This window comes from Chiloscyllium plagiosum, unplaced genomic scaffold (genome assembly GCF_037043375.1).
Source record: "Chiloscyllium plagiosum isolate Xiang-an unplaced genomic scaffold, Cpla_swu_hap1 HiC_scaffold_7, whole genome shotgun sequence".
NCBI lineage: Eukaryota > Metazoa > Chordata > Chondrichthyes > Orectolobiformes > Hemiscylliidae > Chiloscyllium > Chiloscyllium plagiosum.
In genome coordinates this window covers 49,364,070-49,383,662 of record NW_028270145.1, presented here as the reverse complement: position 1 = coordinate 49,383,662, position 19,593 = coordinate 49,364,070, and the positions used below count along the sequence as shown (strand labels likewise).

The window sequence follows — 19,593 nt, the reverse complement described above, 5'->3', positions numbered from 1 at the left end:
AAGGGTCTGTTTCCATGCTGTGACTCTATGACTATGTATTAGGGCTTTGATCAAAATATTCCGTCCAGACTCATCTTTTATCTGGGTTAACATTTGGAAAGGAAGATTCTTCCGAATAAGAATGGCTACTCTCCTATTTTTTGAACTGAAAGATGAGAAAAAAGCCTGATCAAATCCACTCTGTTGTAGCTTTAAATGTTCTTTGTCAAGTAGATGTGTGTCCTGTAAGACCCTTTTTTTTTTTGAGACTTTATAATATATTTTTCCTTTTGATTGGTGAATTACTTCCCTTGACATTCCAGGTGCATCACCTAAGCAAATGGCTAGCCATGATCATCCAGGCAAGCCCAAGACTACCACTCAAAAAACCTTGAAGTAGGAAATTCACAAATACAAAAATTCTTTGTAACATTTAAACCAACATAACTAAAAGCTATTCCTAAGTAAAAAAAAACGCAAAACATATTTGGAAGGAGACTTTCAAATTATGGCATTGAAGAATCTAAAAGACATTCATTACAATTCACTATGTACAAACATTAATAAAAACATTGCTGGAAGAACTCAGGTCTGTCAGCATCTATGGAGAGAAAACAGGGTTAATGTTTGGGTCCACTGACCTTTCTTCAGAACTGACTGCAGCTAGGAAAAGTTTGGTGTGTATGCAGATGATGAGGTGGGGCAAGGGGAGGGAAGAAGAAATTATAAATTAAGATAGAGCCAGAGACCAGCAGTTGGACAGATAAGGGCCCTGCAGTCTTCAGGGCTCATTAGAGAGAGTTCAATTATTTAGGCACCTTCTCCCATCTCCTTACCTCAACCCTACACACTAGGTCTCATCATCACATGGGCTCCTAGCACAAGTGAAGTGCTAGGAGTTACAGCAGTTGGGATGTCATGTTGCAACTGTACAGGACATTGGTTAGGCCACTTTTAGAATACTGCGTTCATTTCTGGCCTCTGATGTAGGAAAGGTGTTGCGAAACTTGAAAGGGTTCAGAAAAGATTTACAAGGATTTTGGTGAGACTGGACGGTTTGACCTTTAAAGAGGCTGAATTGGTGGAGGCATTTTTCCCTGGAGTGAGGGCTGACCTTAAAGTTCGTAAATATTGAGGGGCACAGATAAGGTAAATAGCAACGGTCTTTCTCTCCCCCCTCAGGTAAGGGAGTCCAAAACTAGAGAGGGAAAAGATTTAAAGTAACTGAGGGATAACTTTTTCACACAAACAATTATGCACGTATGGAACAATCTGCCAGAGGTGGGGGTGGAGGTGATGATACGTACAATTACAACATTTAAAAGGCATTTGGATGGGTCCATGAATAAGGAGAAATATGGGCCAAATGCTGGCAAATGGGACTAGATAAGTTTAGGATAATTGGTCAGCATGGACGGGGTGGACCAAAGGGTCTGTTTCCATGTTGTCTCGCTGACTAGGACAGCCATTCATTGTCTGCCACAAATGGTCACAAATTCCCCAGGCTGAGGTTTACCTGGTCCTTTGTCTGCTAGCTGTTCTTGCTCTCTCTGGACTTCAATTCTATCTATTGTTTACTCTGCCCCAACCCTTTCCTAACTACAAATCAGTTAGGAAGAAAGATCACTGGATCCGAAACATTAACTTTGCTTTCTCCAAACCTGCTTAGTTTTCCTAGCAATTTCTGTATTGGTGTCTGATTTCCAGCATCCACAGTTCTGTGGCTTTTTATTATATTATTTTGCCACAAGTGTCTAGACTAACATTAAGCTATTAGGTTTCCATAGGAACTTCCAATAGAACACCGCACTTCAAGTGATCAGAGACAAGGTGGGATACAAAATCTGTGTTTACCTGTGGTATAGAGATGATATCACAAACGCAATTCGGATAATCACCTGTGAAAATATCCCTAACAGGCAGCCAACATCCACAGCATGAGGGAGGATGGAGAAGCTGAAAAAAAAAAATCCCTTGCAGTACAGTGATTTCCAGTATATTCCCTCATGCTGATTGTTGGATTGTACTAATGGAACTTTTGTCCCAACACTTTTGTTGTATGCTCATGATGAAAGAACAGACTCAGACTCAATATCTACTCCATGAGCAACATTTAGAACATAGAACATAGAAGAATACAGCGCAGTACAGGCCCTTTGGCCCTCGATGTTGCGCCGATCCAAGCCCACCTAACCTATACTAACCCACTATCCTCCATATACCTATCCAATGCCCGCTTAAATGCCCATAAAGAGGGAGAGTCCACCACTGCTACTGGCAGGGCATTCCATGAACTTACGACTCGCTGAGTGAAGAACCTACCCCTAACTTCAGTCCTATATCTACCCCCCCTTAATTTAAAGCTATTGCCCCTTGTAATACCCGACTCCATACGCGGGAAAAGGTTCACACTGTCAACCCTATCTAACCCCCTAATCATCTTGTACACCTCAATCAAGTCACCCCTAAACCTTCTTTTCTCTAATGAAAACAGCCCCAAGTGTCTCAGTCTTTCCTCATACGATCTTCCTTCCATACCAGGCAACATCCTGGTAAACCTCCTCTGCACCCGTTCCAGTGCCTCCACATCCTTCCTATAGTATGGCGACCAAAACTGCACACAATATTCCAGATGCGGCCGCACCAGAGTTTTATACAACTGCATCATGACCTCAGGACTCCGGAACTCAATTCCTCTACCAATAAAAGCCAGTACGCCATATGCCTTCCTCACCGCACTATTTACCTGGGTGGCAACTTTCAGAGATCTGTGTACATGGACACCAAGATCCCTCTGCTCATCCACACTACCAAGTATCCGACCATTAGCCCAGTACCCCATCTTTTTGTTATTCTTCCCAAAGTGAATCACCTCACATTTAGCTACATTGAATTCCATTTGCCACCTTTCTGCCCAGCTCTGCAGCTTCTCTATATCCTGCTGTAACCTGCCACATCCTTCCTCACTGTCAACAACTCCTCCGACTTTCGTATCATCCGCAAACTTGCTCACCCAACCTTCTAACCCCTCTTCCAGGTCATTTATAAAAATGACAAACAGCAATGGTCCCAAAACAGATCCTTGCGGAACACCGCTAGTGACGGCACTCCATGAAGAAACTTTGCCATCAACTACTACCCTCTGTCTTCTTCCATCCAGCCAATTCCTAATCCAAACCTCCAACTCACCCTCAATGCCATATCTCCGTATTTTCTGCAGTAGCCTACCATGGGGAACCTTATCAAACGCCTTACTAAAATCCATATATACCACATCTACCGCTTTCCCCTCATCAACCTCCTTCGTCACCTTTTCAAAGAATTCAATAAGGTTTGTGAGGCACGACCTGCCCTTCACAAAACCATGCTGACTATCCTTGATCACATTATTCCTATCCAGATGTGCATAAATCCTATCCCTTACAATCCTCTCTAAGACTTTGCCCACAACAGAAGTGAGACTCACCGGCCTATAGTTACTAGGGTTATCCCTACTCCCCTTTTTGAACAAGGGAACCACATTTGCTATCCTCCAGTCTTCTGGCACTACTCCTGTAGACAAAGAGGACATAAAAATCAAGGCCAATGGCTCTGCAATCTCCTCCCTTGCTTCCCAGAGAATCCTAGGATAAATGCCATCAGGCCCAGGGGACTTATCTATTTTCACCTTTTCCAGGATTTCCAACACCTCTTCTCTACATACCTCAAAGCCATCCATTCTACTTATTTGTGACTCAGTATTCACATCGACGACAATGCCCTGTTCCTGAGTAAATACTGAAGAAAAGTATTCATTCAGTGTCTCCCCAATCTCTTCCGCCTCCACACGCAACTTCCCACTACTATCCTTGACTGGACCTATTCCTACCCTAGTCATTCTTTTATTCCTAACATACCTATAGAAAGCCTTAGGGTTTTCCCTAATCCTACCGACTAAGGACCTTTCATGTCCCCTCCTTGCTGCTCTTAGCTCTCTCTTCAGGTCCTTCCTGGCTACCCTATAACTCTCAATCGCCCCAATTGAACCTTCACGTCTCATCTTGAGATAGGCCGCCCTCTTCCATTTAACAAGGGATTCCAATTCCTTATTAAACCACGGCTCCCTCGCACAACCCTTTCCTCCCTGCCTGACAGGTACATAATTATCAAGGACACTCAATAGTTGCTCCTTGAACAAGCTCCACATATCATTTACACTCTTGAAACTTTATTGCTGGAACAGCACAGCAGGTCAAGCAGCATCCAGGGAACAGGAGATTCGACGTTTCGGGCACAGGCCCTTCTTCAGGAATGAGCAGAGAGTGTTCAGCAGGAGAAGATAAAAGGTAGGGAGGAGGGACTTGGAGGAGGGGAGTTGGAAATGTGATAGGTGGAAAGAGGTCAAGGTGAGGGTGATAGGTCGGAGTAGGGTGGAGGCGGAGAGGTCAAGACGACGACTGCAGGTCAGGAAGGCGGTGCCGGGCTGGAAGGATCCGGCTGAGACAAGGTGGGGGGAGGGGGGATGAAGAAACTGGTGAAGTCCAAGTTCATCCCCTGCGGTTGGAGGGTTCCCAGTCGGAAGATAAGACGCTCCTCCTCCGACCGTCGGGTTGTTGTGGTTTGGCGGTGGATGAGTCCAATGACCTGCATATCCTCGGTGGAGTGGGGGGGGGGGGAGTTGAAATGCTGTGCCACAGGTTGGTTGGGTTGGTTCGTCCGGGTGGCCCAGAGGTGCTCCCTGAATCGCTCCGCAAGTAGGCGGCCTGTCTCCCCAATATAGAGGAGGCCACACCGGCTGCAGCGGATGCAGTAGATGATGTGGGTGGAGGTGCAGGTGAATCTGTGGCGGATATGGAAGTTTCCCTTGGGGCCTTGGAGAGAAGTGAGGGGGGAGGTGTGGGCGCAAGTGTTGCACCTCCTGCGGTTGCAAGGGAAGGTGCCGGGAGTGGTGGTTGGGTCGGTGGGGGGTGTGGATCTGACAAGGGAGTCGCGGAGGGAGTGGTCTCTACGGAAAGCTGATAGGGGAGGGGAGGTGCCACCACTCCCGGCACCTTCCCTTGCAACCGCAGGAGGTGCAACACTTGCGCCCACACCTCCCCCCTCACTTCTCTCCAAGGCCCCAAGGGAAACTTCCATATCCGCCACAGATTCACCTGCACCTCCACCCACATCATCTACTGCATCCGCTGCAGCCGGTGTGGCCTCCTCTATATTGGGGAGACAGGCCGCCTACTTGCGGAGCGATTCAGGGAGCACCTCTGGGCCACCCGGACGAACCAACCCAACCAACCTGTGGCACAGCATTTCAACTCCCCCCCCCACTCCACCGAGGATATGCAGGTCATTGGACTCATCCACCGCCAAACCACAACAACCCGACGGTCGGAGGAGGAGCGTCTTATCTTCCGACTGGGAACCCTCCAACCGCAGGGGATGAACTTGGACTTCACCAGTTTCTTCATCCCCCCTCCCCCCACCTTGTCTCAGCCGGATCCTTCCAGCCCGGCACCGCCTTCCTGACCTGCAGTCTTCTTCTTGACCTCTCCGCCTCCACCCTACTCCGACCTATCACCCTCACCTTGACCTCTTTCCACCTATCACATTTCCAACTCCCCTCCTCCAAGTCCCTCCTCCCTACCTTTTATCTTCTCCTGCTGAACACTCTCTGCTCATTCCTGAAGAAGGGCCTGTGCCCGAAACGTCGAATCTCCTGTTCCCTGGATGCTGCTTGACCTGCTGTGCTGTTCCAGCAATAAAGTTTCAACTTTGATCTCCAGCATCTGCAGACCTCACTTTCTCCTCATTTACACTCTTGCCTTGGAGTCTACTTTTCCAAGCCACACATCCTAAGTCATGCCTCACCGCATCATAATTTCCCTGACCCCAGCTATAACTGAATTTCTGAAATAACATCCTGAAAAACAGTAACATCTTGCTGATTGCAGGTGAGCTCCAATAGTTACATCAATGCCCATGGCTCTGATTATGAAAAATACGTTGCTATCAATGTACAGACTAAAGCTAAAAAAACAGATTTGTTTATAGGTGCACAGAAGCACTGAGAATAGTGAGCATAACAACAGAAATTAGCAAGTTTTTAAACTTTATTAAAAACAAAACATTTACCTAATACAGTCAAAAGTACTGCCATTAACATCCATATATTGTAGGAGGCACAAATGTTGCTTTTGGTCACCTTGAATTTCATACCTAATGGGTTCATGTGTATGACGATATCTGGCCTTCTATATTAGCATAATCTCTCTCAAACATACCATTGTCTGATTTGTCATATTTCTGACATCCAATCCTATGAGGCAAAATTTCTTCTGATTAAATATTAAGAGATTAGGAATCATTACTTTCAGCCTCTGCTCTATTCACTAGCTACCAATGACTCCATCCCTCTCCCTGGCTACTGTTTTAAGACTGTAACATTTTACTACATGCTGAGTGAAGCTTCCAACCTCAGATGGTTTATACCACAATAGGCTACTTCCACTTATGAAACATTACCGGCATTTAATCCTGGCCTCAACTGAGCTGCTATTGAAACCTTCATGGGAACTTGTTGTACACGGATTCAACTCCCTAACACTCTCCTGGCTAGACCTGCACAATAAACACTTGGGTATCCAAAATTCTGCTGCCAATTTCCTAATCACCAAGTCCTGTTTATCAATCACCCCTATACTGACTTACAATAGTTCCTGCTCTGGCTATGCTATTAAGCTTTCAAATACTACTAGGTCCTCATTCTCTCCCTACTTTTGTGACCTCCTTCAATGCTACAGCAACACTCGTATACACTTCTCCCTTCTTCCACACCCTTCATTCTCCTCTGTCCACCATTAGTGGCCGTGTTCAGCAGTCTAATCTCCCAAACCCCATTTTCCTTTCCTCTTGAAATGTTGTTAAAGCCTATGACCAATATTTCATGCGTCTCTGTTTATGACTAACTGTCCTTGTGAAGTTCAGAACTTTTGTCTAATTTAAAGTTGTTGGTTTACATTACACAGCGACAGCTCCCCATTTCACTAAAATCAAATAGATTCAGGTTCAACTATAGGTTTAAGCTTGTATAACTGCAATCCTTGTCTGCTTAGATGCATCTCTAAGGCAACCTACAAACAAACCCAGTCAGGTTTTGTGTACACAAAATCACTGAATTAAAAAAACGTTCCTTTCCGGTACAATGCGTTCTGCTCTATTTGCTGAGATTAGATACATGGTAAAGCACAGATAAGAACCATCCTAGCATTTCTTTGCCAAACAGTTAACTGGTCTAATATTTTCTGTATCTATTTAAGTTAAAACATCAGTTGGCATTTAGAAGTGGAGTTATATACACGAGTAAAACAAACCAGACAGTAAAACATTTTGAGCAGGCATCATGCAATTTCAGATGGAGCATGAAGCAGGCGACACCAGATTAGCCAACTGCTGAATACCCCTAAATGCCCTTCCTGTTGGAAAGGAATAGATCAGGTGGGACATGTAGCTGCTGCCATCTATTCCACACAGTCACTGGAATTGAACATAACCACCTGCACAATCAAACAAATGCCTCGAATCAAACAAGCTTTGAGAATGCGCTCTAAACATGGAGGATAGAGTAAGCATCTGCTTAAGGGATGGGATGAGACAAGTCAATACAAACAGCTGTTTGCAACCTGCCATCTGGAGTTCTCCATCATACATTAAACTAACCACATTTCTAATCCTAATTTTTAAAAAAAATTGCTTGCAAAAAACAACTAACAGCTTCATTGTGAAAAAGGCCAGGAGAGCAAAGCCCAAAACAAGTGCAAGTATTAGGTTATCAATTTAAGAGTTTGGCTAATAATTAAACTCACCTGAAAGCAAGCAAAGCAAACACCATTATCTCCACTGATTTCCCTACACCACATAAGATCTGTATGTTTCTTTCAATGAACTGGAACAGCTCATGTCGCAAGAATAACCTTCACTTGTATTCAATAGCTTGCAATAATACAAGAGATTTATAGCACGTTTAGCCTCAATATGCCAAGATTAGTACATGCAGAAACTTTATGCATGTATTCCTGGAAGCTTCCAATCATGAACATACTCTCATCATTCCAGCAACCTTTACTGGAGTCTAATGCAAATGTATTCTTTTCCCCTAAATGTGGATACCACTTCATATGTGGTCTCAAAAACCCTACAAATTTCTATCAAGATTTCTCTCCTGCTATGACGTTATAGCAGTTGTCTTCCTACTGGTTTGCTATACCTGCATTTCTAACTTTCACCATACCTTGTATACGTATACTCACATCTGAATTTCAACACAAGTTTCACATTTTTAAAACATTCTGCTTTTGTATTGTTCTCAGCAAGGCGAATAATCCATCCGCCATCATGTTGTCCACTTCCAAACAATGTAATATCTCCGTCATCCCCACAACTTACCTTCCCAACTGGGACATTAATGAATTGGTGAGAGCGTAATGTAGACCGTAAATGGCCAAGACACCAGCACTGACTCTTCACTACCTGCCAACTAGAAAATGCATGAAGTATGGTCATTCTGTTTCTGTCCATCAACCAATACTGTATTGTTCATAAATTACCTCAAACCCATGAGCTATTACCCTTCCTATTAACCTGTGTGGAATTTTATCAAATACTTTTTTTGGAAATCTTAGTACACATGTGACATCTACTTATTCCTGTTAACTGCTTTATTAGGTAAATCCTCAAAAAGTTGTCAAACAGGGCTTTTCTTTTAGTAAAACCACAGACTTACTTTAATTGCAGTTTTTTTTTTTAAGTGCATAAAAATTTCCTTAAATCGTTGCCATAATTTTCCCAATAATTAGTGTTAGGCTAACTGGCCTGTAGTTTCCAGTTTTGCTCAACGCCTCCTTTTCTGAAAAAAAAGCAACACCTTCCAACTTCCAAATCAATGGGACCACTCATGATTGTATCGACGTTTGGACCTCACTACTAGCACATCCACTATCAATGCATCTCAGAACCCTAGGATGGAGGTGTCAGGTCTCAACAGACTTGTTGGACAATATTCAAAACATGGTCAACATTGAAAAATGAAACTTCCTCCTGCTCACCACATATCCTCCCACACAGTTGACAAGCCACTTGGAAGTAAAAAAAAAAAGAGTTACAGAACATACTCTGGGTGGGAGGTAGCTAAATTGCACCACCCAGCCAGAAAGACTAATCTTCCAAACTGGGCCTGTGGCAAGGGAAAAACTTCACTGACCTCATTCTCACTGATCAACATCTTGCCAGGAGGGGAATTCCACACACATCTCCATCTTCAACACTGGCCAAGCCCAATAAGTGACAGAATGCTCAAATCATCCAATCTATTCTCAGCCAAAGTTGCTCAGTTGACTATATATATATATATCAGCCTCCTCCGGAGATTCCCGTTTAATCTTTTAACATTACAGTGGGAATCTCTGAACATGTAATATAATATTAAAAGGGTCAAACTGCACTGTCTGTCTTTGGGTAGGGACGACAATTATGAAGAATGCGGATGACCATCCATTATAATTTACACTTCATTTAGACAGTTACTTGCTATTACTCCCCTGCTACTGTCAAGTTAAACTATAATTCAATCTCTTCCATCCAGAAACGCTTTCTGGCCAGAGGTATGTTGCACCTGCATGGTCTTGAGGAATCACTGAGTCAGGAAATTGTCTGCATAACAATTCCCCAGAATTAGGGCATTAGCATTATCTCAGAAGATGATCGCATCCTGCCATAGTCACATGTTACTCTCTACCTGAGATAACTGGAGTGGCATGTGACTTGGGGGCATGGCCAGAGCATCTGTAGGCGCGGCCAACTGACCTGTATAAAAGGGATGTGTTTCCTTTGTTCAGGGCCTCAATTTGACTCAATCTCACATGCCTGTAATGTGGGGGGGTGGGTGGGTGGGTCAAAAGGGGTCACCTAACTTATACGAGCTTTAATAAACTAACTGTTCACAGAGGTTGGTGTGCCCGAAACCTTGAGAAAAATAAACCTAACACCCACCATCACCAACTTTTAAGTTAATTCATTCACTCCATCTAACATCAAGAAAAAGCTGAAAGCTCTGGATGCAGCAAAGATTATGGGCTCTGACAATACTCTAGTTTTAGTGCCTCAAAATGTATGCTCCGAAGTAGCAGTCCTTCAGGAAACATTCTCAATACAACTACAAGGCCAACTATAACAAATTAAAAGTCACCCAGGACTCAACTCCACAGAGGTATAAGGATGCATCTCAATTCTGCCCCAGGTTACACACCATCTGATTTGCAAGAAGGCAGAATGAGTCACTTTTTCAGAGGTCGTTGCGTGTATGGAATGAGCTGTTAGAAGTAGGGGAGGCTGGCATAATTACAACAACATTTGAAAGGCATCTGAAATGGGTATGTGAGTAGAAAGAGTTGAGAAAAACTGACCAACTGCTGACAAATGGGACTAGATTCATTTAGGATATTTGGTCAGCATGGACAAGTTGGACCAAAGGGTCTGTTTCCATGCTGTACATCTGTGATGAGCACTGTGCCAGCAATCTATTCTTTAAAAAAAGTGTCACCGATAGTGCTTCAAATACCACTTAACAAGAACCTGCTTTCTGAAAGTCAGTTTGGGTTCTGCTAGAACCGCTTGGTCCTAGACTGGATTGCAGCCTTAGTTTATGGACAAAAAGCCAGATTTCAGGTAATGTAAGGAAGAATGGCTGACCTTGACAAAGGTAACAGTTGACCATGTTTGCCTCCAAGGAGCCTTCTTAATAATGGCCAGGTTAGGGGAAATCACCCTTGTGCCTGGAGTTCACAGCTAGCAAAGATATTCTTGCTCTCCAAAAGCTATCACTGTACTGTTTGTCAGGACATTTATATAATAAAATTACCAGGTGATGACCATCTCCAACTAAACAATTTCCCCTTGATGTTCAATAGCATTATCAGATGTTAGGTGGCATTGATAAGTTGCCACTGACCAGAATTTAAAGTAGACCAACCACAGACATGCTGTTACCCTCAACAGCAGGCTGGGTATTCTGTGAGAAGTAACTCACTTCATGTCCTAAAAGCCTTTACACCATCCACAAGACCCAAGTCAGGAGTGTGATGGAAAACCCTCCATTTCCTAAATAGAGTACAGCTCCAATAAAACAGGGTTGACATAATCCAGGACAAACTAGTTTGATTGACACCTTAAACATCCACTCACTCCACAACCAGTGCACAATGGCTGCAGACTGTCCCAGTTTCAAGATGCACTGCAGAAAAATCACTCAGGCCATTTTAACAGCATCTTGTAAATCCACAACCAGCTTTCAATACGAGAATAGGGTAGGAGATGCACAAGCACCACTACCTCCTAGTTACCCTCCAAATCAGACCATCCAACATGGAAATATCACATCTTCATTTGTCAACAGAAGTAAATCTTGGAACACTATTCTAGCAGCACCATGGGAATAGCTTAACCACATGGACCGCAGGGGATCAAGAAGATAGTTCAGTGTCAAAAAGTTAGGAATGAGCAATAAAATGTCAGCTGAATGAACACCCACATCCCATTAATGAACTTTAAAAATGCAGGGTTGGAAGTGCTTGGAGAAACCAATAATTTTGAAACAATTATAATTTAAGGTGACATCTGGAACAGCTGGCAAGTGGTATAACATGCTCACAGGTATAAAAACATAGGAACGAGGAGCAAGGGGAGGTCATCTGGCCCCTCACCATTCAATAAGCTCATGGCTGATTTTTTCATGACCTCAGCTCCTCTTACTCACCCTCTAACCATAACCCTTAATTCCTTTCAGAATTAAGTTTGAACAAAAGCATTCGCCTCTCACCGTATCATGATCTTATTGTTGAAATGATTCTATATTAACGTAACTATTTGGCACAGTTACTTAAAAAATGTATAAGCTAACAATTTATTTTAAAGAAACACAATATCACAGCTTCTGCATTAAATCCCAACGGAAAACAAAAAGCACTGTTCTTAGGTCAGTCACCCATGTAATTAAACTGCATAACTTTATATCTTCGCAACCAATCTGTAGGTGAAAGTTGATAGTGCAACACAAAGTGATTACATGAAAAAATGTTAAATACAGAAAAGTAGCTAGCATTTAGAAATACTATTTTCAAATTAATTCATGGAATGTGGGCATTGCTTGCAAAGTGGTATTTGTTGATAATTCCTAATTACCTTTGAAGATGATGAGCTGCTTTCTGGAACAACTGTAGTCCATGCTGAAAATTAATTCATTCCTTTGGGAAATAATTTTTGTTCTTTCACAATTTGTTGGATTTTCCTGAAAATGTATCACCTACAAATGGCAAGGACTCTCTCCATCTGCCGCCCTTGACCTGCTAGGTGGTAAAGGTTGTGTTTAGAAAATGCAAATAAAACAACTTTAGTGAGTTGCTGTAGTGCATCTTGCAGATGGTATAAACTGTTGCCACTGTATTAGTGGAGGAAGCAATAAATTCCAAACATATTAGATGGGGTGCCATCAAGTAGGCTTTGTCCTTCATAGTGTCAAGCCTCTCAGATGCGGTTGGTCATTCAGACACGTAAACAGTATTCTTTCATACTTGACTTGTGCCTTATAGATGGTGGGCAGGTTTTTCCAAGTCAGGTGGTGTTTTAAAAAATTCTCAAGGTCAGGTTCGTAGGAGAGTAGTCTGACACAGAACAAACGACCAAGAGGCGAGTCTGCTAGAATATGAGCATTTTATTCCCCGCAGCGTCGCCACAACCAGGTCTCATACTTACAACGGGTCTGGCTTATACTCACTCTACATGTTACCGGAACTGGGAGCCGTCAGTTCTCGTAGAGCGGTTGCCAACAACCCACGCTCGGCGGTTAAACGCAACCCCGGAGCAGACTCACCGAACTGGAGACTTTTCCAGCTGATATACTCTTTTCCAGATATAAACATTCATGTGAACAGCAGAGCAAGGCTAAAAAACACATTCCATTCTGGTTACATACAGATAAGAAGATTCACACGGGGAGGTGTGTAATAAGATTCACACAGGACTAAGCAACACCTCCATTCCGGTTAGATTCACACATGTATTGGGACATAATTTTTAACCGTTTCACCACAGGTGGTAAGCTAAGCACTGCACAATTCCCAGCCTGACCCGATCTTGTAAAGATGGCATCTAAGTTTAGCCTAGTTCAGTTTCTAGTCAATGGTGACCCAGAAGATGTTGATATCCAGTGTATGACATCAAAATTAGATGACTGATTTAGCTGGCAAAGGTCTGTTTGCATGAAGATTGTCATTAACTTTGCGAGAACAGGTTCAGAACATGAATATTTTTCTTAATCATTTACAATGTATGGTCATAAATCTACCAGCATACTTCAACCATAAGTATTTTATCCACAAATTTCATACTTAATTTGATAAACTGATATGGTAATGAATGAAGAGGTTGAGTTTATTAAAAACATTAAAAGTGCAATGAAACAAAACCATATTCGTACAATCAGGATAGAAGCAAGGTGGTATAGCAATAATAGTAGTAACTGGCACAGTTCACAGACTCAGTACACACGCTTTCACTAGAGTTCACCAAGAATCACTTCACCACACTATAGATAATTTTATAATCAATTTCAAACATCAATCGAATTACAATGAATGTTAGCACACGGGAGTAGAACAAATACGTTGAATTGAAGGATATATCTTTCTAAATAGAAAGATAAATCTCTCATTTATGATGAATTGCAGAGTCAAGAAAAGTAAAATCTACAGTTCTAGACATCAAATAGAAGTGCAAGCAATAACACAGACAGCAGTAAATAGTTAACATTTCAAGTAGACCTTTCTTCAAAATTTTCAGTCACTTTCAAACCAGCCATTTCTTGTTTTTTAATCTTCTGTTTTCAATACTTAAATGCTTACTTTTACTAACTACATATCTTTGTTGCTCAGTAGTATTTCTAACAAAAATGTGTAGCTGAAGAAAATAATGAAAATAGGAAGCCAACTGTATTATACCAAAATGTTTTTATTCACTCCCCTGTTCTTTCCCTTAGCCTAGTATTTATTTTCCCACATTAAGCATTTATTCAATTCCATACAAAATATTTTGGACTCAGATTTCACCAAAGCTTCAGGCAGTGTACTCCAGTTCACAATATCTTCTATTTAAAAAAATTGTCAGATTCATTTTTTAATTACTTTAAACTGGTGTCTTCTGTTTATCAAGCCTCCTACTATTAGAAGCAGATTCTCATTTACTCTAATAAAATGCTTCAATGTTTTGTACACTTGAGTCTACCCTTAAATCTTCCAGAAAGAAGAATTCCTGGATCAATTTTATGGACAAATCCTATTAAATCTCATCATCGCCCTCCAAGGTCTTCAAAAGAAAACATGACATCCAGAATTGGCTATGATACTCCAGTTGGGCCCTCACCAGGGTTGATAAAGATTTTGCATAGCCTCCTTGTTGTGCTCCAAGTCTCTAATTAATTACAAGATTCCATATGTTTTTAACAAAGGCAAAGGCAGTCTTCTCAATTCATGCTATCACCTTTAAAAAGGCTTGCATACATTACTTCACAGGCCCTCTAATTGTGTTCGGTTTTTTAAAAAAATGTTCCACACTCTAGAAATAGATTATTTCATTTTCTTAATGACAGGAAACTGTAGACCAATTAGCCCAATGTCTACATTCAGTCTTCCTCCTTTTTTTTCCCTGAAGTGTATTACATTTGCTTTTTTCCACTCCACTAGTTTGCTAAATTCAAGCAAACACTAAGTTAAGAACAAATGAGTATTATATCTGTGTCCATTACAGAAGCAGTCCATAGGTCCAGGTACATATGTCCTACATTACTCTTGTCTGCCTTGTTATTTTTAAAGAACCCAAATTATTCAAAAATGATTTAAATTTAGCAAATGCTGGTTTTCATTTAAAACCCATATTTTTTCAAATACCAACTTTGTCCTGAATTAATCAGATTTTTCTGCAATTGATGTAGAGCTGATTGGTCTGCTTATCCTCAGCCCCATCCTTTTGATAAAAGGTTGTAATATTTGCAGCCTTCTGCACAGTTCCCATTTCTCAGGAGGATTAAAATACTGTAGCCATTGCTTACCTACTTTTACATTATTCTTTAACTTATGATGCATCTCAAGAGATTCCAAAGCATTTTTACTGCCAATTAAGTGCTTCTGACAATCATTGTCTTTATGTGCTCATTAACAAAACCTTAAGCACAGAAATGGGACATTCAGCCCATCTAGTCCAGGTGGACACCACTAGAGCAAGACAAAACCAGCTTGTCTTGTACTGCTTTGACTGGATGTTTGATGTCACGAAAGAGGCAAAGATACCTCAACCAGCCCCTGTGGCAAAGCACACAATTTCCAACATTCCTGCAGAGAAATATCCCTGGCCCTCTTGTCAAAGTTCTAAGTGTTGATCCTAGTAATTTCCACAAATGAAGCCTTTCCCCTACAAAACGTCACCCCAGATTCCTTGGTTATTTAAAATAAGGCTAGAGAAAGTTGGGAGAAAATTTAAATGAGTCTGTCACAACGCCTTAATTCTAGCCACAAGTGTAGTTTTCCATAGGTATAACTGACTTCAACGTGGTGCTTCTACGCTGTAACCTCTCCACAGATTAAGTTTGTGTAATGGGGTACCAAAAGTGCTTGGAGTAATCTAACATGTAACTATGGCCCAACTTAGCCTCATTCTGGTTATGAACTCCTTGCTTGTATCTTAGTCATAGCTGACCATGACAATTCCAGTGCTCCTTGGTCAACCTCACATTCCCCACAAATAGTAGAAAAAGTGAGGACTGCAGATACTGGAGATCAGAGTAGAGAGCACGGTGCAGGTTAGGCAGCATGCGAGGGGCAGGAGAATTGCATTTTGGACAGAAGCCCTTCATCCTGATGAGAAATGTCAATTCTCCTGGTCCTCAGATGCTGCCATTTCCCACAAATGTCAGTTGAACCAAAACTCTACAGTTCATTTCAACCCAATGTCTGCTCAATTATCTCTAGGCTCATTTCCCTATATTGGATCATGGTTCTGCACAGCTCAAATTTCAAATAGTTATCCTTGTGCTTAAAAGCCCTTTGACTTATCCCTTTCACAGTATTATGAAATCTTTCAGCTCCCTAAAAACATTACAATGTTCTCACCTAGGCTTCTTGTGCATTATCCCACTAGTGGAAGTGTAAAATGGGAAACATCCCTTTAACTGTGTGGAAGCTATTGCTCCAGTTCCCTCTTCAAACCGGTCCTTTCTCAGGTTCCTTAAAACCAGCTTTTTGACCAATCATTTAGTCACCACTTCTTGTGCTCATCAGGTGGCAGGTACTCGAATAATCAATTCTGAAAATAACAAAGGATTAGGATTTCAGCAGCAGTGGGACATTATAAGCAGGTAGTCTGTGTGATAGCAAGTATGAGAGATTTATTATCCATGTCAGGGTCAAGTGGAATACTGGCAAATTCTGATTCAGACAGAGCTAGCTGTCAGAATGGAATGAAGTTGGTAGCTAGGTGCAAATGCAATAGCTTTGTTCTTTCCAAATTTTAATTTGTGAGCATGTCAGATAAATAAATCAGACAATATGTAAAGATAGTGGTTAAGTGAAGAGAGTTGGTGGGAAGGTAAAGCCAGGTGTCATGATACATTTGGAATATGTTTACAACATATGTCAGCAAATGCAGCATCTACCTCAAAGAGAGTTGAGGGGATAAATCCTTGGCTAACTCCAGAATTCATTGATATGGAAATGGTCTTAGTGTTGATCCAACCATTCATTTGCATCAGCTTTAAAGGCAGCTGCATCAACTATCCTGCTGCTAGTTCAAAAATGTGATTGGCTTATGATTGGAATTATGAACGGATTTGCAGAGATTCACTCAGATGCAGATTCTTACAATGATAGGATGAACTAATGAGTGACTATGTGTTGTTAAGATTGTGGTTTCTCAGCCAAAAAGAAAAAAGCTACTACAATTTTGAAAGCTCGTGTATAAAGTTAAGGAACTCTAATAGACACTATCAATCCACTGGCAACAAATACAAATAGGTACTCAAGTCAACAAATCCAGATTTACCTCCAACTCTCTTTCCATTTCCAAGCAGACTATTGCTTTTGCCTTTTCATTGCCTTAACTGCCAGGCTCCAGTCACAGACTACAATTATTTAGCTGGCAGCCATCATGGCTAAAACTAGTGCACTACGTAAAACATGCAAGCTGGTCTTTTGCACATGTGAAGCAACAAAGTAAACTCTTATTCCACAAATCTCTGCTTCCTCAAAGAAAGACTTGAAATCTACATTTTTGACCAGGCAGTCATATGCCTGAATATCGCACATGGTTTAGTGTTGTTTGATAATGCTCCTATGAATCACCCAAAGATATTTTACCCCAAAAGATGCTATATAAAAATGTCAACTGTTAGTGATGCACAAGTGGACAAAGGAACTTTTGACACAACTAGGCACAGTTTTTTTAAGATGACTCTAGTAAACTGAGATTTTTTGTAATGTTCTTAATGCACCCCAATTTGAATACAGGATTTAAAGAAAACACGTCCTTAGAGGAGGAAACTAAACATTTAAAATAACAATTAAAGTATGAAACAATAGCTATGCAAAAGGCAATTAGATTTTAAGTAAAAACTTAGCAAAGGCACCCAGACGCAACAGCTTGACACAGCTGTGAACCTTTCAAATGATAAAATGAGGATGGTTGCAGATTTCAGAGAAATAGAAATTAAAATATTTCCTTATCAGAGCTCACTGTTCTTTAATTTTTTTATTGTTCACATATCTGTTTTTGTCCATTTTCATCCTTTAACTATATACAACACAGTCAGGAAATTGATTGTTATTAATCTGACCAGAATTTGATCCGAAATCTGTCGATCCAGCCGGAACAAACGGAGGGAGAAGAAACGACATGTGCTGCAACAATTGAGATTCTTTCTGCAGCTAATGACCTTCACCGTACAGTAAATATTTCACAACATCACGCAAAGCAGTCAAACCACCTATTAATCATTTACTACCAGAAGAAAAATGCTGTTCTACAATCGCTGTAACTCGTACTAAAGGTCAGGAATCCAGCCAAACACGAATGGAAGGCACGTGACAATACACCGAATTGAAATATCAGGACAAATAAAGGAGGAACAATCGATTTGGCAGGTTAGTGAGGAAAAGCAAGAGTTTAAAGTTTAGAGAAGAAACTATAGATTTTTTTCCCCTAATCCCCATGTTTGCTGAACGTCCGATAAACAGAGCCAAACCCTATAGGACCAGCTTGTCTTTCACCTGCCATTCAGTTACTGTAAAGGCTGGTGGGTGGGGACAAGATCACACCCCAGTATCAGCTGGAAAACTCAAGGGGTCAGACGACAACCGACCTCAACAGCTTTTGAGAAAAATCAAAAAGATTGGGAAACATTGCACTGGCTCACGCACGAAAGTTATCGTTATGGGGAGCAGCAAGATAACAGACAAACCTCCCTGTGGCCAACCTTTTTTTCAGACCCTTCCTTCAAGTACTATTCAGTACAATAGAATGACTTGGCACTGTGCAATAAGTTTGACGCAGAATCTGAAATAACGCTTTTGGCGAACGCCCAGGTTTCAACGTTTGCGCTTCATATCATCAGAAGCTTCGAAAATATGTCGTGGGAGTAGACGGATGAGGAAATCCAATCCAAAGATGAGCATTAAGACTGCGGGGTAAAAGGGAAAGGGAGCTGATGGACAAATGACCCGATCTTAAAGTAGTCACCCCAATTTACTTTAACCATAAGAACCTGCACATTTATACGTAAATAATTCTTCAGCACATTGAAAACGTTTTCGTGTCACACGCTCAGATAGAACTATCTTGAAAGTTGAACTAGTTTGCCTCCCTTTGCTAAATGTTTTCTCTACCCCCCTACCCCGGGTCGCCTGCGATCTAATTGCACCGAAACCTTACCCTGCTCTCTGCACCGAAACTGTCGCTGAGAGACAGAGAGAGGTAGTTACTACTGTTATCTGTACCTGCTGCTGTGCCAGTGGCGCCTCGATCTCCATCACCACTACCTATCGCCCTTCGATCACGCGCAACCACACTGACTCTTCCAGCTCTTGTGACGCACGCTGGCCAGAGCAGCGCGAGACACGGCTCGAGCCCCGCCCACAACCACCCGGACCACTCAACTGGCCGCGCAACCCTGTCAATCAAACTACACGTCCCGCCCCCACCGATACGATTCGCTCTCGTGCTGTCAATCATCATGCCGTCACACCCCGCCCTATCGTCATCGTCGGTCCGGTCTGCCGAACATGATGGGCCAGATATAATTTGATTGTCGGTAAAGGAGCGGTGCAGACCCGCACACTGAGTGTCATACATTGCACTAATAGGAATGTCTGACCTTTTCATTGATCTCCAATGTAAAGAGACTTCATAATCCCAGGATCAGCAGTGCCGTGTAAATGAGTGCAGTTTATTTCAAAAAATATTGTCATAGGAGCATATCCTCCCTGTATACATCTAAATATTTACATGTATTTAAAAAAGAATATAGGTTATTATAGACTTAAAGGATAAAGA

General features: G+C 41.8%; 1 protein-coding gene across 2 annotated transcripts in view; it reads right to left on the bottom strand.

Moving 5' to 3' along the window:
* Nucleotides 1-19,593, bottom strand: part of nfe2l2a (nfe2 like bZIP transcription factor 2a) — a 54,774-nt gene that overhangs the window by 23,871 nt on the left and 11,310 nt on the right. The window contains exon 1 of one of the 2 annotated variants that reach the window (XM_087988993.1): nucleotides 19,038-19,128. The exons of the other annotated variant lie outside the window; for it this stretch is intronic. Coding sequence (XP_087845119.1) covers nucleotides 19,038-19,070 — 33 coding nt within the window. The 5' untranslated portion in view covers nucleotides 19,071-19,128. Of the gene's footprint in view, nucleotides 1-19,037; nucleotides 19,129-19,593 lie in introns of those variants that run through there. 2 annotated transcript variants of the gene reach the window in all.